At 41.7% G+C, this 26,419-nt stretch overlaps 1 protein-coding gene across 9 annotated transcripts in view; it reads left to right on the forward strand.

Moving 5' to 3' along the window:
- The window catches only part of pde10a (phosphodiesterase 10A), an 89,451-nt gene that overhangs the window by 50,467 nt on the left and 12,565 nt on the right, over positions 1 to 26,419 (forward strand). For 2 of the 9 annotated variants that reach the window (XM_061689876.1, XM_061689878.1), the window contains 12 exons: positions 13,149 to 13,177; positions 15,489 to 15,612; positions 16,312 to 16,361; positions 16,465 to 16,605; positions 16,723 to 16,878; positions 19,044 to 19,094; positions 19,569 to 19,627; positions 19,781 to 19,832; positions 20,346 to 20,488; positions 20,688 to 20,780; positions 20,883 to 21,069; positions 21,625 to 21,767. In XM_061689876.1, coding sequence (XP_061545860.1) covers positions 13,149 to 13,177; positions 15,489 to 15,612; positions 16,312 to 16,361; positions 16,465 to 16,605; positions 16,723 to 16,878; positions 19,044 to 19,094; positions 19,569 to 19,627; positions 19,781 to 19,832; positions 20,346 to 20,488; positions 20,688 to 20,780; positions 20,883 to 21,069; positions 21,625 to 21,767 — 1,228 coding nt within the window. The other 7 variants (XM_061689877.1, XM_061689879.1, XM_061689874.1 and 4 more) reach the window with 5 other exon arrangements.

Below are 26,419 nucleotides of genomic sequence, written 5' to 3' on the forward strand. Positions count from 1 at the left end.
TGACAAGTTAGCAACTTTTGCAACCCTTGGTGATATCTGGGGTTCAAACTTGTATAGTGTTTCAGTACCTTCGGGTGGGGAGACAATCACTCTACAACCTGAGACATTGCCGCTAAAAAAAAGACGAGTTGAACCATTTTTACAATACTTTGCATATAACAAGGAACAGGGTTGAAGGCAGAGAGTCACAGTCAATTGAGCTGAACATTTCTGAAGGCACTGTGCTCATTTATACGTTGCAAATTTTACATGTTGGGAACTTTTGACCCGAGGTGTATGCTTCCAAGCCACACATTTTTTGCCTGTCTCACCTTTACAACTCTACATAAGAAAAATACCATGAGCCAACAGACATATGGACCAGCTGAGCCATGCAGTTCGACGGCTCATTTTATGATGTTAAATTGTTGAATACAGTATTTAAAATTTTCTCCGGGGGGAAAAAAAAGTTTAAAAGCTTGGGGAAAACTCCCAGAAAGTTAAAAAAAAAAAAAATCTGTACAACTTGTTTTTAAATCTACGATTTGCTTTTTCTATAAACAAAGTGGGATTTTTAAAAAAATAAAAATCTGCAATTATATTTTAGTGGAGAAAATCTGATTCCATTTTAAGACCATAGTGCCCAGCCCAACTACGAGCCATGATGTATTATCCTCATGGGTCTGCCTTTGCACTTTCTTTACACAAGTTGCATTATGTTTGCTTATGAGATCCTTAGTGCTTTCTTTAGACAAGCTGCAAATGTATTAAATTTTAGCTTACCAACTTCTCTTCGTTTTATCTCATCAATGTTAGGCGATTCTCCTTGATTTATTGACATACAGATCTTTGTGTGTGTGTGTGTGTGTGTGTGTGTGTTAACTCTCCAAAGACTTTCTGGCTACAGGGGTTGGGTAGTAGAGGGTTGATGGGGTCATGTTCCATGATTGATCTGGTCTTGTAGCCCCAGTAATTCAGAGCAACACTGGATTATCCTGTTATTGTTCATGTTCTGACTAAACTAGGTAAAATAATGTTTAATTATGCTCCTCCATCCCCATGGAACACTGTGTAAAGAGCTGAAACTAACACATCTTGTTTCAGTTTGAGTTTTTAAAATTAAAAAACATTTTCATACAGACAACAGAAATCAACTGGAAAGTGTCTATGTTTTTAATGGTAACTGCATTTACAACTCCTGCGCTTTATTCATTTATGTAAAATCATTTTATGTGTTGTTTGTCGTTTTGACCAGGTCACCATTGTAAATGAGACCTTCATCCATCCATTTTCTAAACCGCTTATCCTCACTAGGGTCACGGATATGCTGGAGCCTATCCCAGCTAACTGCGGACAGGAGGCAGGGTACACCCTGAACCGGTTGCCAGCCAATCGCAGGGCACATATAAACAAATAACCATTCGCACTCACATTCATACCTACGGACAATTCTTCAATTAATCTACCATGCATGTTTTTGGGATGTGGGAGGAAACCGGAGTACCCCGAGAAAACCCACGCAGGCACGGGGACAACATGAAAACTCCTCACAGGCGGGACCGGATTTGAACCCGGGTTAAATGAGACCTGTCTCACTTAAATAATAATCATAATACAAAGAAGAATCAGGCAATTCAGAGTTTTCTACTGGTGTCCATGGTGCATCTGAGGCAGGAGAAGAATCTTCAGCGAACGCTATTTGCATGTTAACTGGTCAGATTTCCTTTTGGAGCTTTCCCATTCAGAGCTGCAGGCTGTTTTTTTTCCTGGGATGTTGTTAGGATATGGCTGAGAAAGCTTCTTCTTGACTTTGGTCCTTCTGTCGGAAGTTGATGTCCATGGAGAATCTTGACTTTGCTTCTAAGTTTTTGCCTAATGTTGGGAAGCACAATAATGGAAAGGAGATGTAGTTTGTTTGTCTTGGTGGGTTTCATGTGACTGAAGTCTAAAATGACAATTACCTAGATTTTACTCCCCCCCCACTATTTAATAAGATATTTAGCTGGGATAGGCTCCAGCAGCCTGTGACCCTAGTGAGGATAAGCAGTACAGGAAATGGACGGACGGATGGGTAGTGTATGTAAGTGTATGGATTGTGTCGCAGTTTGCGGCACATTGGACCCCAAAGCAGCAAAGCAGGCACACAAGGCAGGACGAATCAAAAAAAAAAATAACTTCCAAGAACACAAAGGAGGCAAACAAGGCCCACATAAAACTAAATACTAAATGAACAAAAGTCTCAAAATAACAAAGAAACGAGGCATAAACTCACCACGGCATGAAACAAAATATGAAGCGAGACGCAGGACTTTCCGAAACAGACTACAAATGACAACGATCCGACAAGGACTGAATGAAACCAGGGAACTAAATACAAGCAAACTGACCAGACAACGAGTAACACCTGGAAGAGACAGGAGTGGCTGGAAGGAGCTGATTGGTTGACACAAGGTAGAGGGCTGATGAGAACAGGTGGAGACAGAACAAATGCGCAGACAAGACCTGAACACGGAACAGGAAAACCTGACAAAACATGAGACCAACTAAATCTAATCAAAAAGTCAACCAAAGCACAGATCAGGACAGATTGTCGATAGACACCCTTTTTCTTCTTTTGTTTTCTGTTGTGGTAATAAAAGCAGCATTTTCCTTTTATAGGTCCATTTCTATATTAGTCACATTCTCGTGACACCTTTTTTTTTTTATAGTTTTTGTATTGTTTCTAAGCGCAGCAAGCCCTCATGTCATCATGTGATCAGCACTGAGTTAACTGATTCCTGGAATCAGTCCCTGCAGCGTGTCCCGTTCTTTCTTATCATGTGATGGACAACATTGGATTACAGCAGACTTACCCACAAGTATGTGTGTGTGTGTGTTTGTGTGTGTGTTTGTTGGTTGAGAGAGAGCGAGAGAGAGAGAGAGAGAGAGAGAGAGAGCGAGAGAGAGAGAGAGAGAGAGAGAGCGAGAGAGAGATAGAGAGAGAGAGAGAGAGAGAGACCAAAGGTAATTCCTGATACAAAAGATAAATTTGCATGTTCTCCCCGTGCCTGTGTGGGTTTTCTCCGGGTTTCCTCAGGGTGCAGCCTGCCTCTTGTCCGAAGATAGCTGGGATAGGCTCCAGCACGCCCGCAACCACAGTGAAGATAAGCAGAATAGAAAATGGAAGGATTTGCAAAATGTTTTCATCTCATCTTAGTCTGTAGTCTCACTGTTCGGCATTAGTAAATTGGCCTATTCCGAATGTTTTTGGGAAGTGGCCAAAAACATCTCAAAATGTATTTATTTTTTTGTCCATGGCAAAATACTGGCGGCACGATGGCCGACTCGTTAGAGCGTCAGCCTCACAGTTCTGAGGACCCGGGTTCAATCCTCGGCCCCGCCTGTGTGGAGTTTGCATGTTCTCCCCGTGCCTGCGTGGGTTTTCTCCCACATCCCAAAAACATTAATTCATTGGAGACTCTAAATTGCCCGTAGGCATGACTGTGAGTGCGGATAGTTGTTTGTTACTATGTGCCCTGCGATTGGCTGGCAACCAGTTCAGGGTGTACCCCGCCTCCTGCCTGATGACAGCTGGGATAGGCTCTAGCACGCCCGCAACCCTAGTGAGGAGAAGCGGCTCAGAAAATGGATGGATGGCTGGCAAAATACTATTGTGGGCCACATTGTAGTTATGGCTTCCCTTGGAGAGCCGTTATGACTGTAAACCCATATACTTGTAAGTGAATTATCGCCTCATAGAGATACAATAAATTGATGGATAACTAGTTTTGAAATCATCTCTTTAAAGGGAAGGTTTGCAGTTTTAAAACCACTAGCAAGATTTAAATACTGTATAGCCTTTCTTCACTAATGATCCCAACCCCCTCAAATCTCTGACAATAGCCATGCCCCTCACTGACATGCATGAGCGTAATTCTCAAACATGGCCATTTATAATGGCTTGCAATTATGAGTGTGTAATTGTGATAAATAGTCACAGTAAACGTGGTCCAATAGAGTGTTGCTATAACACAATAAATGTTACCGGTTTGAGGTTTTATTTTTTTAGAATGTGCAGTCGATTACAAATAAAAAAAGAGGTGATAAACCTTTTCACTTGAGAAAATGAATGGTTACTGTTGGCCGCAACAATACCAAAAAAATCATCGACCAAACTTCTGCAGCGTAAGTTCTGCCGACACCATTACTCATCCAATCACAAATTTACCAGTAGTTGAGTTAGATTTGTGATTGACAGTCTGCGGGAGCCTATACTTTAATGGTGGTGCCAGTGTCTGCTTTGGCCTCCGATAGTTGCGTCAGACTTACAGTAAACACGGCATCAAAACCAATGAAATCCACAACAACTGTCGCTAAACCCATCTACTATCGCCAGTTTGTGTTGTGACCATATGGATATAGCAGTTTCAGGTCTGTAAATACCAAAGCACTAACTATTACATCAGCCCAACAGGCTACAAAGCAGCAGATTTTCGTACTAGCACAGGCCACCCCAGGAATGTCTGCACAATCGCTGTAAATCCCGGTCTTTGCTGTTTACTCAAATGTTCATTGTTTTTCACCGCAACAATAATTCTACAAGATCATCATCATAATAATAACTACTATACATCATGTATCTGCATGCTTAGGTGTGAACTGATAACATTACTTTATTTTTAGTTTTTAGTTTGTATTATACAGTATTTGTTTAAAACTATAAATAAAGGTGATTATAGGGAGTGCCAATAATTTACGAATATTCGCTCTTCGTGGTTGGGCTTGGTCTTTATCCCCAGTGGATAGCGAGGGTCCACTTTATCCATCCATCCATTTTCGGGTCTGTTCTGTTCTGTTTTTAATGGCAACTGTATTTACAACTCCTGCGCTTAATTTATTAATGTAAAATCATTTTATGTGTTGTTTGTCTTTTTGTAAATGAGACCTTCATCTATCAATTTTCTACACCGCTTATCCACACTAGGATCGCGGGTGTGCTGGAGCATATTCCAGCTATCTTTTAGCTCTATTTAACTGTGGTAATTCAGATCAGGAGGGTTATCAATCCCAATGCTGCTTTGAAAAACTGCTTGAAAAATGTGTATTCTGTTTCAACTGAGCCTAAAGGGCAAGCCTGTTAAGCAGCTGATTCCCTATTTTAGTTCAGCGTGTGGATGGCAGCGACACAAAGACAAAGATGTGTTTGTGAGGCTTGCCCCAATTCCACATGCCCCCCACTGGTGGGATAAGAGCTCTGTCTCACCTGCAGGGCTTGCCACCAGGGAGGGGGAGGGTATGCGGGTGCACATGCCAACACAATACTCTTTTGGTTCAGCTTCGAATGCTGGAAAAGTGTTGTCTGAAATACAGCTAAGAAACGTCATGCTAGAAAGCCCCAGTGAGATGTGGTTGCTCTATTCGAAAAGAAACCTGTTGTCTAAAGTGATACACAATTAGCAAATAATTAAGTGAGGCACAAATGTGAGACAAGATCAATTCTGGATTTCATAAAACTGGAAAGCATTATTTATTCATAAAGTAATTTTAAAAATAAATACAACCCTTTTTGAGCGATTTCAAAGCATTCCAACAAGATTAAACAAATAAATATGAGAACTGTGATAAACTAGTGTTTGATTTGTTTTTTTAAGAGACAATTTAAAAACAAAAACAAACTTTTTGGGCACTTGCTATTATTTTTTTTACATTTAACAGAAGAACTTCAGGCATGAATACAGCCGTTAATGTTCACTCTGATTTCTACGTACGGTAGTATGTGTTGTTAAATGCTGATATTTTCTACAGTAGACCCCTCTGAACTCAAGCCAAATCCATTCCAAGAGAATCTTTGATTTTCAAGCACTTCGACTTGTTAATAGATTTGCCGTAGCGACACCCCCAACTTGGAGGAGAAATACAGTACATTTTCAAAACTGCACGCGTGGGTTGCGCTCGAGTATAGAGGCAAACTGCGTGCGGGATAGCCGCAGTGACGTCAGCGCGGTCGCGGCCCGTGCTAGTATAAAGAAGCCTATACTCCTGCTGCCATGCCTAGAGGACAGCGCAAAGGCTTTGAATTAACAACTCAACAGCCTACAATTAGCCACCTTTCTTTTCTAAATGCAGCCATTTCTGCCCAAGTGCTTGACTGATTGTCCAACAGGGACATCGGAATGTGGCCGTCTGCCATTGAATTTTTAATTTGTTTTAATTTGATCGTGTTTTTATTTTTGAATATGGTTTTATTTCACTCCTCCTTGAGCTGTCACCTTATTGTGGTGGAGGGGTTTGTGTGTCCCAATGATCCTAGGAGCTAAGTTGTCTGGGGCTTTATGCCCCTGGCAGGGTCACACATGGCAAACAGGTCCTAGGTGAGGGACCAGACGAAGCACAGCTCCAAAAACCCCAATGATGACAAACAATTCAGGAAGATGTTTTCCCTTGCCCGGACGCGGGTTACCGGGGCCCCCCCTCTGAAGCCAGGCCTGGAGGTGGGGCTCGAAGGCGAGCGCATGGTGGCCGGGCCTGCACCCATGGGGCCCTGCCGGGCACAGCCCGAAAGGGTAACGTGGGTCCCCTTCCCATGGGTTCATCACCTGTGGGAGGGGCCATAGGAATCGGGTGCAGTGTGAGCTGGGCGGTGGCCGAAGGCAGGGACCTTGGCGATCCGATCCCGGCGACAGAAGCTGGCTCTAGGTACATGGAATGTCGCCTCTCTGTTTAAAACATCCCACAGGTGAACAGGCTAATTGGGAACAGGTGGGTGCCATGATTGAGTATCAAAGGAGCTTCCCTGAATTGTTTAGTCATTCACAAGCAAAGATCACCTCTTTGTGAACAAGTGCGTGAGAATATAGTGGAACCGTTTAAGGACAATGTTCCTCAACGTACAATTGCAAGGAAGTTAGGGATTTCATCATCTACGGTCCATAATATCATCAAAAGGTTCAGAGAATCTGGAGAAATCACTGCATGTAAGCGGCAAGGCCGAAAACCAACATTGAATGCCTGTGACCTTCGATCCCTCGGGCGGCACTGCATCAAAAACAGACATCAATGTGTAAAGGATATCACCACATGGGCTCAGGAAGACTTCAGAAAACCAATGTCAATAAATACATTTCGGCGCTACATCCGAAAGTGCAACTTGAAACTCTACTATGTAAAGCAAAAGCCATTTATCAACAACACCCAGAAACGGCGCCGGCTTCTTTGGGCCCGAGCTCATCTAAGATGGACTGATGCAAAGTGGAAAAGTGTTTTGTGGTCTGACGAGTCCACATTTCAAATTGTTTTTGGAAATTGTGGACGTCGTGTCCTCCGGGCCAAAGAGGAAAAGAACCATCCGGACTGTTATGGATGCAAAGTTCAAAAGCCAGCATCTGTGATGGTATGGAGCTCTGTTAGTGCCAATGGCATGGGTAACTTACACACCTGTGAAGGCATCATTAATGCTGAAAGGTACATACAGGTTTTGGAGAAAGATATGCTGCCATCCAAGCAACGTCTTTTTCATGGACGCCCCTGCTTATTTCAGCAAAACAATGCCAAACCACATTCTGCGCGTGTTACAACAGCGTGGCTTCATAGTAAAAGAGTGCGGGTACTGGACTGGCCTGCCTGCAGTCCAGACCTGTCTCCCATTGAAAATGTGTGGCGCATTATTAAGTGGAAAATACGATAACGGAGACCCCTTACTGTTGAACAGCTGAAGCTGTACATCAAGCAAGAATGGGAAAGAATTCCACCTATAAAGCTTCAACAATTAGTGTCCTCAGTTCGAAAACATTTATTGACTGTTGTTAAAAGAAAAGGTGATGTAACACAGTGGTAAACATGACCCTGTGCCAGCTTTTTTGGAACGTGTTGGAGCCATAAAATTCTAAGTTAATGATTATTTGCTAAAAACAATCAAGTTTATCAGTTTGAACATGAAATAGCTTGTGTTTGTAGTGTGTTCAATTAAATATAGTTCGAACATGATTTGCAAATCATTGTATTCTGTTTTTATTTATGTTTAACACAACGTCTCAACTTCATTGGAATTGAGGTTGTAGATATAAACATTGATGGAAAATGCAGACCCTACTGGGTGTGGTGTGGAAGAAGGGTGGATGTCGGCGTGACTGAACAACAGACCGGAGATGGATAAATAGCTCGCTCACGGCACATAATAGTTCACTGAGTCAACTAAGAAATGAAGATGAAGAAAGTCTACAGCTGTCAGCAGGCTTTGGACATGATCCTGAACCAAGTCAATCCTTGCGACTCCGATGGAAAGAGTTAATACTCTGAAATGTCTTCTGGTAAGATTTCCTAAACATCCTATTTTCATTTGCTGATTATGGCATCTGTGTTTTAGGAAAAGATGAAAACAATCCTAAATCATTACAGAGGAAGAATATTTTGGAATTACAATTCAAATGATATCTTTGTGTAGATTTCCAACCTTGGTTGTGGTTTTCATAGCTCACATCATTTGGATATTTTATTGCTCAAATCTTAAAAATAGGATCACTCTACAGATGACGAGACTTCACCGCCACCAGAAAAGAGAGGTCGACTGGAGACACACACCGGGCCAACAGAGAAGGCAAAAGATGGCACAGTGTGGCGTGAAGAACAGGTCGGAAGGCATCTCTATCACAGCCCAATTGAATCTGAATCTTGAATTGAATCTCCGCAGATGGAGAGCCTACTGCGTTGGTCAGAAGAACGGTGTCGAGTCGCTTACAGAGTGTCCTCTGTTTCATCATTCTTTGTATGCTTCGAAATATTCAGGAGTGGACTCTTCAGCATGGACGGCCCTCCCTGAACTAATGGCATTCATTGCCTTCCTCCTCTTGCGTGGGGTGATCAAACTTCCATCACGGCGTGACGCTTGGTCATCAAAACTGGGAAACCCACTGATTGCACGTCCTTTATCGGGCAAGCACTGGCATGGAGGAGAGACGGGTGGACTTTCTGGTGGAGCTGGCAAGCGAGCTTGCTCAGTCACATGTGGGAGCCAAAAGGCGAATAAGGACAACCTTCTTCGGCAACAACCTCCCACACCTGGCCAAGGGAAAAGAGCAATGACCACCATTAAGCTGACATGTATTGAGCGCTGAGTCACTGGCCTCTCAGCATCCTGTGGGACATTATGTAACTGTGGCAGCAGCTCAATAAAGCTCCTGTCAAGGATCCTGCAGGTTAGACGCAGCCGACTCAGGGATTGTGCATAGGTGAAAGGTTTCTGTCCAGAGTCATGTCCACAAACCTTCACAGTCATGCTTGTGTCTCATCAACAGTTCACCACAGATCTTTGAGTTGTACTATACTGAATGGAGGTTATTTATTTTCGGTTTGATAAAGCCTGAAAAACTTAGATGGATTTAATAGTTTTATTGAAATGTCTAGCCATACATATTCTATACCGCTTATACTGTTCACAGCTGGAGCACATCCCAGCAGACTTTGGGCAAGAGGCGCATTACACCCTGGACTGGTCACCAGTCAGTTTGCAGGACAGACAATTATTCACACTCACATACACACCATCCCTGAGTGGGAACTGAACTCACTCTGCCTGCACCGAAGTCAGATGAATGTACTGCTACACCATCATTATTAAATCCACTATTCAATTTTCAAGTAATTCTCAAATTACAGTAGATGAGTAGTCTGCTCTTGAGCTGTTGAATGGATGGATTTGGCCTAATTTCTAAGAACATGTATGCCCTCAGTTTAATGTTTGCTGAAAGCATAGCGGGTCGCTGAAAATATGGGATGCCATTAGACTGGACTAGTCTTTGTCACTGTGGTGGGACATTGTGGGCACCCAATCTGGGCTCCAGAGATGAATCCCTCAGCACTAGCATGATGGAACCAAAGAGAACATGACATTGCATTTAACTATTGCATTTTCTGTTGTTTCTTTGTCTATTCCAATATACAGTTTATTTAGACAATCTACTATCTTGAGCACGTTGCTTAGTTTGCCATGCCTTCTAAACTGATATATAATGTTAAAACTACATGCGGCACTGAATACAATATTATGTCGTACTGCATCCAGACTGTGTTAAGATTCCTGTCATTCACTTAGCATTGTTTCATTCCACTGTTATTCAAATGACGTTCCATATTTATTGGGTTCTTCGGTAACAAAGATGAGTCACATTGTGTTATGGTGGGTGATGTTATGGTGCTTTTTGGTCATATATTAGAACTGCAAACTATTTTGCAACAGGAGATGGATGTATAATTGGTTCAAGTTGGTCCCTGGCATCAACAAGTCATTATGAAAGCAAACTGCCTGAAAATGATGGTTTGTCTGATTTTTCTCAAAGGGTTTGCGTTCTAGCGCAGCTCCCTGTCCTCTGTTTGACGTCACACATGGCCAGGGGTTCACTCTAAAATAGCTCTCACGGCTAAGTTAGGAAACTTAGGGAGGCATGTTTAAAACAGCAAACAATGTGGCCGGCTGTAATTCTTTCTTCACATGCAAAGAGGGCTGTTTCAAAGCTTGCACCAGGTTGAGTCAGCAAGATTTATTTTCTCCAATGCACCCAAGGCTTTGCATGGTTGAATCACATGCAATGTTATCAGAGATCGGAGCAGTTTCTGCTCTTGTGCTCTGTTGACTCATGTGCAATGAAGACTGCTCAAACTGTATGAATGATTTCATTTTCATCCCAAGTAGCACTCCCAGAGTATAAATCCAATAACTGTTATTTCTGGCAATCATCAGATATTGTCAATGTCCACAACCAAAGTCAATTTTGATGTGTTTACCGTCTTCCCAATAGCCTCAAATCCCTACAGGAATTTGCTCTAGAGGTCTCAGAATTTTGCACTTGTCAAGTACAATGATTTCTCTATGGATTTTTCTTTTAATAGCATCATAATTGAAACAAATGTCTCCCAGAGTAAACGTAGAGGAAATATAAATCCACAATATGTGCAATATGTAGTCATTCTTTGAATTTATTCATTCACTTGCAGTCTTGCAACCAGCACTGAGAATTCACCCAACCTTTAAATGGCCATTTCCTGTGGAGCATGCTGTTGTTTGTATTATTGCTAGAAAATCTGGACGTAGCCTATACAAGTGTGCGATGTATAGACTCATATCAGAGAATAGTGTTTCATATATAGACTACCAGTGCAGTGGTTTGCCTGTTTTGCCTTGCTACATGTTGTGTCACTATTGGGCATGGTAGTGGAACACGATATGAGTCCATTGGTCAAGTTACATGTTGATTGAGAGAGACTGTTCACCGGGTTACTCACATCAAATGTTTCCATGAGACAATAGTTTAATTAGCCAACATACGCATGTATACTGTACATTACAGGTAATAGTAGTAAGGAAAATACATCAGATTCGCCAATGGTAATAGCTTACACATTTCCAATTAAAGGCAACTATAACTTTATTTTGTGGCTGAAGACTTCACCTTGTATTCAAAATGGTTATTTCATTGCTCGTCGCCAGATCAAATTCCCTGGAGCGAGTGGGAACTAGAATAACCATTCGCACTCAAATTCATACCTACGGGCAATTTTGAAGTCTTCAATTAACCTACCATGCATGTTTTTGGGATGTGGGAGGAAACCGCAGTTCCCGGAGAAAACCCACGCAGGCACGGGGAGAACATGCAAACTCCACACAGGCGTGGCCGGGATTTCAACCCCGGTCCTCAGAACTGTGAGGCAGATGTGCTAACCAGTCGTGCACCGTGCCGCCACATGTGAGTCATTCGCTCCTAAAATGTCCTTGAGCAGTGGTTGACTTGCATAACGAAGCAGTCGCTGACTAGAAATAAAGGTTTTTGTTGTTAAGTGCCACTTAGCTGTGACATTAGTAACACTGGACCTCCATTATTTCTAATGACCGTTGCATTACTGTCATTGATAACACCTATTGTTACATGCATTGTTTCTTGGTTTTGTTCTGTATACACATGCAGATAAGCTGGCTGATTTTAAACCTGGCCTCTTCCTTCTTGACCAAATGTCCTGGGGTATGTATGGGTTGTGTCTTTTTCTACTGCAAAAAAAAGGTAGTCAGAGCCAGCAAACGTGAATGCTAATCATGTTCAAGATTTAAGATTTAAAAAAATGTTTATACTCAACATCAACCACAGCCGAGTCATGACTGTGATTGTGACATGGAATGGAACTATAGCCATTCAGGAAGCAACGTGAAGCTCGCACTGTTGCGGGACTTGAGTGTGTGTCCCCCAAGTCATTCACCATAATAGAAATTACCAGGAGAAATGTAGCTAACATCGCATTCTACTTCTTCAACTACTCCTTTATATTTTCCATCAGTCTGGATGTCCTGTTGCACCGGGCTGCCTCTGACTGGTCAGTCTAGGCACTATCCCAGGCAAAATTGACCTGACTTGACTTAACTTTACTCTCTCCCTTCCCTTACAGATCCAAATGAGGCATTGGTCCAAAGTTGTATTCTCGCTGTTTGGGTGCCCCAACGTAGAGGCGGCAGCACCTCTCCATTAGTGGGTCTTGTCCTTGTGATGAACCAGTTTCTGTGTGAGGGTGTTACTTGGTTTGGTGTCCGGTTTGTGAAAAGTTAATAGGTTCTTCTTTGTATAGTGTTCATATACGGCGCCACAATGTTGGTCCCTCCAGTCTTGTTGCCCCACATTCAGTACTTCAAAAGGATGCCTTTTGCCAACATTTATTTTTCTATTCACTTTATTTACTTACCAGTTGATATGTAGGTTTAGTACTTTAACCAAATTGGTGTAGAGGTTTTCTATGTGCCCTGCGATTGGCTGGCAACCAGTTCAGGGTGTACACCACCTCCTGCCTGATGATAGCTGGGATAGGCTCCAGCACGCCCGCGACCCGAGTGAGGAGAAGCGGCTCAGAAAATGGATGGCTAAATTGTTGCTGCTGTGTGAATAGTGACATGTACCCCAGTGAATTATTGCATGAACAGTGACTTAAAAGCCAGCCAAGGACTCTCGAAAGTCAGACTGTGCGGAAAGAAGCAACTTAAACAGCAACGCAAGACACAATAAAAACATGTAGGTAATGAAAGCCCAACTGGATTGGATGCCTGGTAATTCTACACAGCGTTAACTTGGTCATCCTTTATTTATTCTTTTTTTTTTTTTTTTTTTGTGAAATGTCTTGGTTGTCAAGTTGCCTAATATGTGTTTGGTTTCTCTTCACAGATGACACGTCATCTAAAGAAGTCAGCAGGGTATGTTTTGCCTGAATGTACTCTATGTGACATGGCACTTGAATCTATACTTTGAAAGTTTCATCTGATTTCTCAGTATCTGCATTTTCTGTCTTAAAGGGTTGAATTGCAATTCATTACCCTGTTAAAAGGCTTTGTGTATATATGTTTGTTGGTACACATAGCTGTAACCTGTGTGGAAAAATCTGTAAACACAGGTCCGTGAAAAATGTCTTAACTGGACAGTTGGAGAAAATTCCCTTGTGCAGCCACACATAGCTCACACCTTATTCTGACGCCTCTCTGCCCACAGGAATCACTGTCTCAGTCCGCTTAGTGGAGTCCATGACCTCAATGAAAGGGACTTACAAACCCATATATGCAGAAAAAAACGAGGGTCACTCAACCTTTTGGTGCGTCATCCATACGTCTGTGCAAACAGGATGTGGGAGGGTTGAATGGATCCCTGGAGGGAGGCTTTCTAGTGTGCCGCTCTCCTTGCCGCGCACCCTCCCTGCAGGCGCAGACATGACAGGTCTTTGGCCCTGTGCAAGGCAGGAGGTCTGCCTCTTACATAAGCACACTTTTAAGAAGAATGTGAGCATCAAAGCTCGCCAGAGCTTTAATCAGAGCTGTGGGGCTTCGATGGCCCCGTCTCGAGATGCAGGGTAGGTGATCCCTCAACGAGAACGCAGTGATGAGGGAGCATTTTAAAGGTCAGATGACAACGATGTTATGGGGGTCAGTTAAAATTCATATTTGCATTGTTTATATGTTATGGAATACAACTTGTACATGCGCGTAACTTCCAGCAAGTTTTCAACTATAGTTTAGCTAAAAAGGAGGTTTTTATGACGCATATTGAGTCCTCCCCGAACATACCCGAAGCTCAAGACACCGGGGTGTGGTTATTCTATCCACCGCAAGGGCTACCAGAAGTGACGTTGCAATTGCCAAACACAGTGCGCGACACTCTATACGCAATGGCGAGCAACGTGTTGGAATATGTGGAGGAGGAGGATTTCGACGTACAGGAGCACCCAACTGAACTTGGCATCGTCAAAGCGTGCATGTTTGAGCCGATCAGGAGGTCGGAACCTGACAGTGAAGACAACGGGCAGCCAAGTAGCAGCCGTTCAACAGAAAAAGAGAGTGGCCACTGGCTCGATGTGACGGTATGTCAAAAGCATGTCTTTTTATACAGTCATGGCTTCAAATAATGCCACCCCAGGGGTGGCAATATTTTTGGGCACAACTATACCTATTATATATTCATATATGTTTCAGTGACATGGCACAAGCTTTTACAAAGGATGCAGTATTCCTATATATTGTGTGCCCCTCATTCGAGTTGCGTTATAACACGCCAGACAGAAGGTCGGTTGGCTTGTCATATAGGCAAAACTACAGACGACAGTACTGAAAAGTACTGTGTGGGTCTTTTTTTCCTACTCCCCAGTGCGTAGTAACCATAATACAGTCGTAGGTACATACAGGGAAATGCTCACCTCTTGTCTGCGCCGCTTCGCTGGTGCGTCGTGGCGGCGGCGAGATTTAGTTCTCTTGCTGGCGGTGGAGGTCCCGATGGCCGTAGGAAAAATAGCTGAGATCGCAGCTCGTTTCAGCCTCTGCCTAACTACACCTGTGTATCCAATGCTTTCTCAAAACACGCCGGTTCGAAGTGATCGGCACATAGTTTGGAACGCTTGCTAGGCACCCATAGCTGACCACGTTTCTTCCCCTGTCGAGTGACTTTCACTATCCACTGGTCACGTATTCCTTCTTCACTTGGAAAGCCAAAAAAAAAACCAAAAACTCTTCCCGCTGCCTGAACCATTTGTACAACCAAATGCCACACAATAAACCATCGTTAAATCATACGACAACTATACAAGGATGGGAACAACAGCATGGAACAATAGCACACGCCGAATGACCAAGATGTTTGGCTTGTGTGACGTCACAGCGTCGGAAAGAAACAAAGACCGGAAGGCGCGGGATGCAAAAAGCAGCAGGCGCATTCTGCATCATATTTATCGATTTAACTGCTGTATATCTGCCATATAATCACTTCAAAATGGCAGATGTGGTTTGTAAAGGGGTTCTAGAGTTATCATGAAATTTTTTTTCATCTTTGTCCTCTGACCTTTAAGTGTGAGGATGCGGATAATGTTATGATGAAAGGTTCTTCCTTTGCGAATGGTAGGAAGATAATCCGAGTTCATTCAATAACAAAAATCCTTAAATGGACCTTGCAGCTGTTTTCCATATATTTCATTGTTCACTCAAAGTGGATGGTAAGGAAAGCAATTTCTTTGTGTGTTGTGTCCAGCAGTACCGGGATGCAAATATGCAGGGTGTGGTGTATGAGCTCAACAGCTACATGGAGCAGCGCCTGGACACTGGAGGAGACAACAAGCTACTGCTCTACGAACTCTGCAACATCATTAAAACAGGTACATGACTGCATTGAGGTTATTTAATCTGCTTGCATTAGAAAAACATCAACTTTTGTTATTTGTGTCGGTCCCTCTAATAGACAAATTAGTCGCCGGGTGAGTCAGCCACTTAAGAGAAATAAATGCCTCGTTTAGACACCTCCCTTTCCCATCAAGAAAAAAAATTGGTAGTAGTAATTGTAATTATCTCAGCTATTGTTCACATAGACATTAAATAGTTAACTACTGTTGCCAACCTAAACAGCAGCACAAAGCACGTAAACCGATTTTCAGACGTATTAAAGTGCAGAGACTCACCACATGCAGTAAACGAGTTCCCTGCGCAGTGTTCAAGCTGATCTCATGTTACACGGCGACGGTGTCTTTTCCGTTTCAGTATTGGCAGTCAGTCTTAAACTCCAGTTTCACTTGACAAGTATCATTATTAATATTTGTGAAAATATAGAAACAACATTCACTGTGACTGGCTGGCGAGTGGTCTAGAGCGTACCCTGCCTAAATCAGCTGATTGATGCTCCAGCTAACCAGCTAATGGAGTTTTATAGAAAATGGATAGATGGATGCTAACCACAATATAAGGATCTGTTCAAGTGAAGCTATCAACTTGATCATCTCTGATTATGATGATGCTTCTTCTGTGACCTGTGGAATTCTCACTCTGCTAAACTGATCACTTGTATCTTCTTGTTCCTGCAGCAACAAAAGCTGATGGATTTGCACTTTACTTTTTGGGAGAATGCAACAATGTAAGTACTCAGGAATTAATCTGACACCATTTGTTAGCGCCCATATTTTTGTGTTTGAGATTTTATTCTCACTTTGTCTTTTCTTTCCCATGCTTCCACACAGAGTTTGTGTTTGTTCACCCCAACGAGATCCAAGGATGGTTCCCCTAGCCTCGTCCCCTCTGGCCCCATCGCATTCGGGACAACCATTGCAGCTCATGTTGCCAAGACTCGCAAAACACTTTTAGTAGAAGACATCATGGGGGTAAGGTTGATATCAGCAAATCCATATTAAATTAATCCCGATAGGGACCAGTCGAATTTTGTAAGAATTTAGTAATGCGCAAAAAATTTAGGACCTGTGATGACCTGTGTGTTTCAGGATGAACGCTTCCCAGATGGCACAGGGCAGGACTCAGGGATCCGCGTTCATTCTGTCTTGTGCCTCCCCATCCTCACTGCCATCGGGGACCTCATCGCCATCCTGGAGCTGCGTCGGCACAGGGGAAAGGAGCCCTTCAATCTCAGCCACCAGGAGGTCAGTTCCACCTAGAAAAAACAGACGAGATTGGAAAGATGGAGCCGAGCTTGGTATTTAAAGAGTGGAATTCAGATTTCTTTATTTTTACATTATAGGACTTTCTATGAAAGAAATAATTCGCATAATACAGATGTATATGTAGTTTATACAGTTCTGACTAAAGGTTTTATGTAGAACAGTGAAGTGAGGTATTTTTGCCGTTGACTTAAAAAAAATGAGATTAATGCAATTTTTGCAAACAAAGGGTTTGCTTCTAAATTAAGTCCGTTTTCCAATACTTTTGGTTACCTTAAAAAAAATTGTTTCATTATGAATACAAATGTTGTTTTGTAAGTCGTTTACCTGATCCAGATAAAATCTGACCTGTTGATCTCTTGTCTCATCATCTTTTGATTTCAAACCGCCTTAAAGCCACAATGAAAAGATATCTGTTCAGCATTTCATACTCCCCCTGGTCTAATCTAGTCTGTTTTTTTAACTTGAGTTTTTAATTTATTTTTAGCTCGATTTTACTGTTTGAGTAGAGAGTCCTTGGGTGCTTTGAAAGGAGTCTATAAATAAAAGGTTTATTATTATTATTATTATTATAAACTCAAATGTTTTTAGTCGACAGCAACTATAAAGGCCTCACTGTCCCAGTGTGAATGAAACCATATTAGCATGACTGTTCAAGGTAATTATTTCACACAAATATTTAACGGTTCGGTTTAGCATATTCAGAGAATAGGTTGGTAGGATCCACAGAATACATCGTCATTGAAATATCCCTTGTGAGTTTTGCTGTGGTTGACAAGCTCACAATCACCCCCGAATCAGACTGCTAACAGCAGATAAATGCAATGAATTAGCTTGTTATTTTAGTGAAAAAATACAATCTATCAGGTTAAATATGAGCACAAATCAGCAAAATGATAAAATGATACTGCATCTGAAGCCACCCAGGAAAAACTCTTATTACCATGACAGAATTTGATACAATTGACCAAAAAACTGTAGAGAAAACGGTTCAGCAGCTGAAACTATCAACGAGTTGTCTTGACTCCATACCATCTGACTTTTTCAAACCTATTGCGAAGTCTGTGCTAGCTAATTTGCAGAAAATAATCAATTACTCACTTCAGTCAGGCGAATTTCCTAAATCTCTTAAAGTAGCTGCCATTAAGCCTCTGCTAAAAAATAGAGCGCTGGACTCTTCCATGTTAGCAAGTTGTAGACCTATTTCAAATCTCCTTTTCATAGCCAAGACTGTTGAGAAAGTGATTTTTAATCAACTCAGGAATTTCTTGAATTTAAATGGACTTTTTGAAAAAATTCAATCAGGGTTCTGAACTCATCACAGTACAGTTCTTGGGGTCTCCTCTTATCAAAGTGCTAAATGATATAAGGTTGAATACTGACTCGGGAAAGGTGTCAGTTCTGGTCTTGTTGGACCTCAGTGTGGCTTTTGATACGGTAGATCATACTATACTGCTGAACAGGTTGGAAACGTGGGTAGGATTAAATGGAACCATCCATCCATCAATTTTCTGAGCCGCTTCTCCTCACTAGGGTCGCGGGGGTGCTGGAGCCTATCCCAGCTATCATCGGGCAGGAGGCGGGGTACACCCTGAACTGGTTGCCAGCCAATCGCTATATAAATAAATTTGCTTTGCTTTGCTCTGAAATTAGTACAATCAACTTAATTATATAAATTACAATTAAACTTTGATATTTCCTGAGGGAAATTTGCATTAGTCTACAATCTCTTACAATCATGCAACGAGATAACACAACCCATTTTGACCCCATATACATACATACAGAAATTAAGCAAATAAATATAAAATGTAAAATATTAAATTATAATATATTAAAAAATAAAATATTAAATTAAAAGTAAAGTAGAAAATATCATGTGCTCGCATTAAGAAGTTAAGCATAAGCTTTGTTTATTTTTTGTATTTAACTTTTTTTTTCACAAAATCCTTAGAAATTGTTGTGAAAAGAGCATCAATATTGCATACAGATGGCCCATTGCTCTCCAAAGTAAATGAAACAAGTTGACTTTTTTCATCATGGTTGAAATGTGAAAAAGACGCAACATTGTTTTCAAGAGCTTACTTCAATTTATTTTGTGTTAAACAACTCCAAATGTGAGTGTGACATTTTACTTTTTTTCCCAGGTTGCAACAGCAAACTTAGCGTGGGCATCAGTTGCCATTCATCAAGTCCAGGTGAGCAAACATCCACAAAGACACTGTTGCAAATCCTGTGCACTACAATGTACTTGACTCCATGCATGTTTGGGAATAAGATGAATGTTGACATGTCCAATTATTATGATGTTAGTGACATTGTTTTTGTTCTTGTTCTGCACTGCTGTTTTTAATGGATAAATCCACTGTGTACTGGAACGGGGTTACGACGGGGCCCTGTCCAATCAGCTAAGCCGTAGATTCAACAAACAAATCTCCGAGGACGTCATTACGCCTCGGCACTGTTTTTATGTGAACCCATAGCATAACACCTCAGAGAAGCAGTGTCCCAGTGCAGGACTGGCCACAGTGGGCCTCTGAGTTTCTGTGAGCTGCAGCACACTGTCACTAGCCAGATATGTTCGTGTGTTTAGAGTACAAGCAGGATGCTGCGTGTGTTCATGGGAAATGTGTGAGCTCACGTCTGACCTGACCCACTTCTTCTTCTTCTAGGTGTGTCGAGGCCTCGCCAAACAGACTGAGCTCAATGACTTCCTACTCGATGTGTCAAAGTAAGGCTCACTGTTGCCTTGACAGCGCTGTATTTTAGCCTCAGCATTAGCACAGTATCAAGCTAAGAGTGCTTTTGCAATGAAAAAAACAAGTTCACTTTTAAGACTTGTCAAACCTGTCAATGCAATGGATCATTTCTTCTTTTCTTACAGAACATACTTTGATAATATTGTGGCAATAGATTCGCTACTTGAACACATTATGGTAAGTGCCCATCTGGAAGTTTGTTTTTGTTCACTTAATTGGGGTACACTGTATATATATATTAGATCTGAGTCAACAACAGATTTTAACTTGAAAAAAAACGACGTTATTTTTTTGCAATTTGCATTTACTGAGACGGTCACTTTCTTGAGGTATATATTCTGTATTATTTTTCTTCTCTTCTCTTGACACCCCCATTTGAGGCTGCTCCTTCTTCTGGTCTAAGTGGTTAAAAAAAGCCACTGAAGAAAAAGCACATTTCATCATCATCACAGAACAGTTAATTTTGTAATGCTCACTGAACTTAGCTCTAGTGAGTTATACTAAGATCTCTTTTATATGCACAACGGCAGCTCTAATTTTCCCAGATATTTTGGTTGAATTTGGAATTGTGCTACCTCTGGCCCATTCAACCTTTGAGCTTCCACTTACCATACTTGATTTCATGAATTGCATATCTTTTCACATATTCCTTTACAGTTGCTATAATGGGTAACTTTGCTTTCATTGTAGATATATGCAAAAAACCTGGTGAATGCCGACAGGTGTGCACTCTTCCAGGTAGATCAAAACAACAAAGAACTGTATTCTGACCTGTTCGATATTGGTGAGGAGAAAGAAGGCAAGCCAGTCTTTAGGAAAACCAAAGAAATTAGGTGTGTAATGCTACCTTTCTACTACCTTAAACTATAAAGTTAAAGTTGTCATAGACATCTTGATTGTCCAAGGAATTTTTTGAATAGTTCATTTGAGCTGCTACTTATTCATGCATCTTTGACTGTTTATATTTTTATTATCAATCTGATAATGCATTGCTCTGTTAATTGACTGCTCCCTTCTCATATGTCCCTGCAGGTTTTCTATAGAGAAAGGAATAGCTGGTCAAGTGGCTCAGACAGGGGAAGTCTTAAATATCCCAGATGCCTATGCAGACCCGCGGTTTAACCGGTACATTTTATTTTATTCAACAACTCAGCTTCTTCTTCCATTTAACCCAGCATAAACGTAAGTACTAAACTGACTTCCTGAAGATTGGATCTTATTTGACAGAGAGGTGGACCTAAAAACCGGTTACACCACGCGGAACATCCTGTGCATGCCCATCGTGAGCAGGGGGACTGTTATCGGAGTGGTGCAGATGGTGAATAAATTAAGCGGTAGTGCCTTCACTAAAACAGATGAGAACAACTTCAAGATGTTTGCTGTCTTCTGTGCCCTGGCCTTACACTGTGCAAATGTGAGTCAGTGAATAAATACGTGCAATAACAGCAGCAGTGCTTATTTATAAATGATTCTTTCACAGATAAATAAGAGATATTACTTTCATTGGGGAGCATTCCTCTGTATTATAATTTACTGTAATTTATTGTTGCTGTGAGTCAACATGCTCATTGAGCCAGACTGTATGGACAAGAGTATTGTTACACCTGTTCATTACACCAGCAGGAAGATAAAATGGAGTCAGCTGTAACAGTTTTCTGGGAAGTTTTCTACAATATTTGGGAGTGTGTGGAACTTTTTCCTTATTTAATCACATGTTCTCAAACTCTATGACACTCATTTGTTGCTAAGAGCTAGCAGGTCGCGCACAAACACTGATTAATGAAGAGGTGTGTCTCGATATTTTGGTATATAAAGTGTAAGTTTGTGCCAACAGCCTTTTTTAAGTTACAGAAGTACTGATTCATTTTGGTAATTGGTTGGTTTTACTTGGATGTTTACTATTGCTTGTATTGTGTGTTCTCTTTGTTAAAGTCTTTGCCGTAACTATTCTTTGTGTGTCTGTGTGTAGATGTACCATCGAATTCGCCACTCTGAATGCATTTACAGAGTGACAATGGAAAAACTGTCTTACCACAGCATCTGCACCTCAGAAGAATGGAAAACACTCTCTGAGCTCAACCTTCCCACACTCATTTATAAAGAGATCGAAATGTGAGTGACCGTCCTCCAATGCTTTATGGGCTTCACGTCATGAGGCCTGCAGAAATTTGTTAGTGTTGTGGCGTACGGTGTAGAACAGATTCCAATCCTCATTTCATCTGTGTTATTCTATGTTGTCGGTTTATGTTATTTTTTTAAAAAAAATTTTAAAATACGTAACACATAAAAACATAGTTTGAGAAACCGAAAAGAAAATAACCTTCCATTTTCCTGATTATCTTTGAGATGTTAGTACATACAATTTGAGTGGTGTCTTCCGTTGTCAAAGAAAATGGATACGCTTTGGAGAATCTGTGTATATTGGTTTCACAGTTGATGAAGGGGCCAAAAAACATCATGTGGTCAAAAGAATAATTTAGACACTACTACATGTTCTCACGAGCACAGTGGTCACGAGGCGGGTGCACACTGCCAATTTCTAATAACAACTGATTTTTAAAGAATGTGATAGACCCCAGAAATGACAAGAACAAAATCTGTTTCTGCTTTTCTAGTTTGTCATGTACATTACTCAAGATGACCAACACAGCACAGCACACATATAACTATATGTCTACCCACGATCAGGTCCGAATCTATCAGAAAACCAAGGTTTCGGACTTGGTCTTTGGTTTTTAAAGAGAGTGACTCGAGGTATTTACTAACAGCAATCCTCTTTTCTTTATTGCCGAAAACAATGATCTCAGTTTTGTTGTGGTTTAATTGTAGAACATTTTGGCTCATCCGCTAATTTATCTGTTTTAGACTGTGACACAACACCTCAATTGATCTGTAGTCATCTGGAGACACTGCTAATTGAACTGTGTCATCTGCATAGCTATGATAGTCAAAATTAAAGTTCTGAAGAATTTGACCCAAGGGTAGCCTATATAGGCTGAACAGGAAGGGTCCAAGAACTGACCCTTGAGGGACCCCATATGGTCATTGCTTTTGATGAGATTGAACACTTCTAATGGTTACAAAATAACTCCTTTCCTCCAGGTAGGACCTGAACCATTTAAGGACTGTTCCATTTAGTCCTACCCATGTTTCCAACCTGTTCAGCAGTATATTATGATCTACCGTATCAAAAGCCGCACTGAGGTCCAACAAGACCAGAATTGACACCTTTCCCGAGTCAGTATTCAACCTTATATCATTTAGCACTTTGATAAGAGCAGATTCTGTACTGTGATGAGTTCGTAAACCTGATTGAAATTTGTCAAAAAGTCCATTTAAATTGAAGAAATTGCTGAGTTGATTAAAAATAACTTTCTCAACAATCTTGGCTATGAAAGGGAGATTTGAGATGGGTCTATAGCTTGCTCATGGAAGAGTCCAGCACTCTATTTTTTAGCAGAGGCTTAATGGCAGCTACTTTAAGAGCTTTAGGAAACTCACCTGACTGAAGTGAGCAATTGAGTATTTGTTGCAATCAGCTAGCACAGACTTCGCAATAGCTTTGAAAAAGTCAGATGGTATTGAGTCAAGACAGCTTGTTGATGGTTTCAACTGCTGAACCGTTTTCTCTACAGTTTTTTGGCCAACTGTATCAAATTTTGACATGATAATAGAGTTTTTCCTGGGTGGCTTCTGATGTAGTATAATTTTATCATTTTGGTGATTCACATTTTATCCTCACTAAGTTTGTAGTTCTACTTTTTTTGTGCCATATTTCTTTGACCAACTTTCTGTCCCTTGTAATTACAGGGATACAAAATGCCTGATCTCCATAGTGGTCTGACTTATTCTGGAAAAGACCCCGCAGATATCAGTCAGATTTGCAGGTTCTTCATGGGTGGAGGAGGGGCCCTTCGCATCTTAATGGATGGTGGTTTCAGGCGAGGGGAAATGGGAGGAAGATCTTGGCGTGGTGTGCGTTTGATTCCAATATTGACAATAGTCTTCATCCTTTCTGTCACACCTTGCAGAGAATTTTGGCTAGTAGACAGTGAGTTTTGCGTTGGGCTTTGCTCCAATGGGACAGGGAAGGGTGTTGGAGATTCAACGTGCTGGCTCATCTCATTTGTCATTCGCTCCTCCGATTGTTTGGATGACGCTGATGAATCCGTCTGCGCCTCGTGTCGCCTTCTCTCCTGTTCCTCTGCTTATTTGGGAACAACTGCATCTTTTTGTTCTTCAGCCATGTCAACAAGGCCAGTGTTTTCTTTTCAGGCCAATGAACGTCGTGCACAGTAAAAAATGGCAGCAAGTAACTTAACCCCTTGTCTATTTAGAAACCGTCTGCCTTTTAAAGATGTCCTGCGCTCCCAAAAAACGCAGAAATTGTCAATGAAACTCACGGATAGTGCAATATACACTTTTTGAGCCACTTATTTAATTGACTGAGCCTAGAGAAAATTTCATCTCCAAATCGTACAAGTGGGAGAGGTCCACACTGCTACTACTTTAATGTATTGAGATAACCAGCATATGTTCAGATATAACAAAATAAAGAAGTGGCTATGGAACACTACCACTTGAAGCATCTTGTAAAATATCCCTCAGATGGATAAACTAGTCCCCATCATGTTGTGACTGCGGAGAGACATAATTAAGAGTCCACAAGGTCTGTAAATAGGTGAATGGCCCACATGGCACCCTTTGCACTGAAGTTACACCTCAGTATGGTGATTGCTGTTGATGAGTGTCGGAGATATGCACAGGTCAGCTATGGTTAATGCCTACCACACTAACGTACTGGGAAATGGATGATCCTCACTCTTGAGTCATGCCCCAATCAGCAGCTGGTCAAGAAATTAATTGTATTTGACAATTCTATGTCAGACGTTTTGGACAACCATCACCCTTTCTAGGGCTGGCTATTCAGCCAAATAGGACAGAATTGTCATGGTGAAAGAGGTGGCTAAAAAAATGAAACCCTGTGTGGAGTTCAGAGAAAACTCAACCGTCAACTTTCTGTTTTTTGCAGCAAACCAAACAATATTGCTTAAAATTGAGGTCAAATAGTGCAGTCTTGTTTTAATTCAACCAGAGGATCTTATTTCTCACACTATAGTGGTCCTTTAGGCAAACACAGCAGGTTTTTTTTAATGTTTCTTTACTTGACACTGTGGAGATGCTGTGGCTGACAAGAGAGGAATAATAATAAGAGAAACTCCTCCTAACCCAGAACCGGAAGACTCTACTCTCAACCAGGAACCAGAAGTAGCCATAAGGTAACCAGAAGTGTGGTTTTAGCAGTGCAAAAGCCTCTGTCATCATCAAGGGAACAGTGCACCTCCTCTGCATGGCTTTTTCCACATAAGCCTTAGGCCGTGCTGAACCTCTCAAACAATTGACGGAGGTGTGCTCGGTTGTCCTCCAAATTGTTGGAACATCCAGTGTGGCCTCCATCTGGAAATAGTTTTTCACATCTTGTGTAATTCTTGGAACTGAGCTTCGATGTGCCAAAACCATGGGTGTGGGTTGTGTTCCCAAAAGTCGGGCAACTGGATCATCTCGGCATAGATGGCACCGACATTAGTAGTTTCATTGTTTAGTCGCATGGGCACTGCCCAGTTATAGTAGCGGTTGTCATTCGACTTAACTCTTACGACATAAGGCTTATGTTTGCGTCACCAATTATGAAGATGTGGTTGATGAGACAGGAGTCAAAGACGAGTTGAGTCAACAGTTTACTATCAACAACAAAAATAACTAACGGATCAATCAGTGTATCTGTTTGTTAGATAACCAAGCAACAAGAAAAACTGGAAATCTCTCCACTCTCAACCTTTAACCCCCCCCAGACCCCAAAACACAGCCCCCTAGGAAATGTATATAACTATTGTCAGTCACCACAACCCTGTTTTTTTTACTGTTCATGGATAAAACCCTTTATCGTTTCAGTCCTTTGACACTGATTAGGAGCCCGAAATACCCGAGTACGTCCCAACCCAATTACAGTGATGTTGTTGTGTTTGTGCTTTTAAAAACATTTTCATAAAATTGTACAATACATCCATCCATCCATCCATCCATTTTCTGAGCCGCTTCTCCTCACTAGGGTCGCGGCCGTGCTGGAGCCTATCCCAGCTATCTTCGGGCAGGAGGTGGGGTACACCCTGAACTGGTTGCCAACCAATCGCAGGGCACATACAAACGAACAACCATTCGCACTTACATTCACACCTATGGGCAATTTAGAGTCTCCAATTCATGCATGTTTTTGGGATGTGGGAGGAAACCGGAGTGCCCGGAGAAAACCCACGCAGGCACGGGGAGAACATACAAACTCCACACAGGTGGGGCCGGGGATTGAACCCCAGTCCTCAGAACTGTGAGGCTGACGCTCTAACCAGTCGTCCTCCGTGCCGCCTTGTACAATACAGTATATACAATTCTAAACACACACAGACTCCAACAAAAGTGATCCAAAAGAAGGTTTTGACCCTTGATAAGACACGTTACAGCAATCAGTTGGTGCACATCTTCATTGTGTTTCACCAACTACTGGCCCGGCATGCGTAATGACATCATTTTGACATTGTTGTTGCCTGTACCTTATTACACCCTATTAAGGTGCACTTAGGAGAATATTGTGAAGCTTGTGTTGGGCATTTTAGGGAAGGCTGCAGTTATGGTTGTCATTTTTTTACTTAGGCTGCTATATGTCAGGGCAAAATTTTGAAGGGGGTCTGAATACGTTTTGAATGCACTGC

This window comes from Phycodurus eques, chromosome 11, assembly GCF_024500275.1.
Source record: "Phycodurus eques isolate BA_2022a chromosome 11, UOR_Pequ_1.1, whole genome shotgun sequence".
Lineage (NCBI taxonomy): Eukaryota > Metazoa > Chordata > Actinopteri > Syngnathiformes > Syngnathidae > Phycodurus > Phycodurus eques.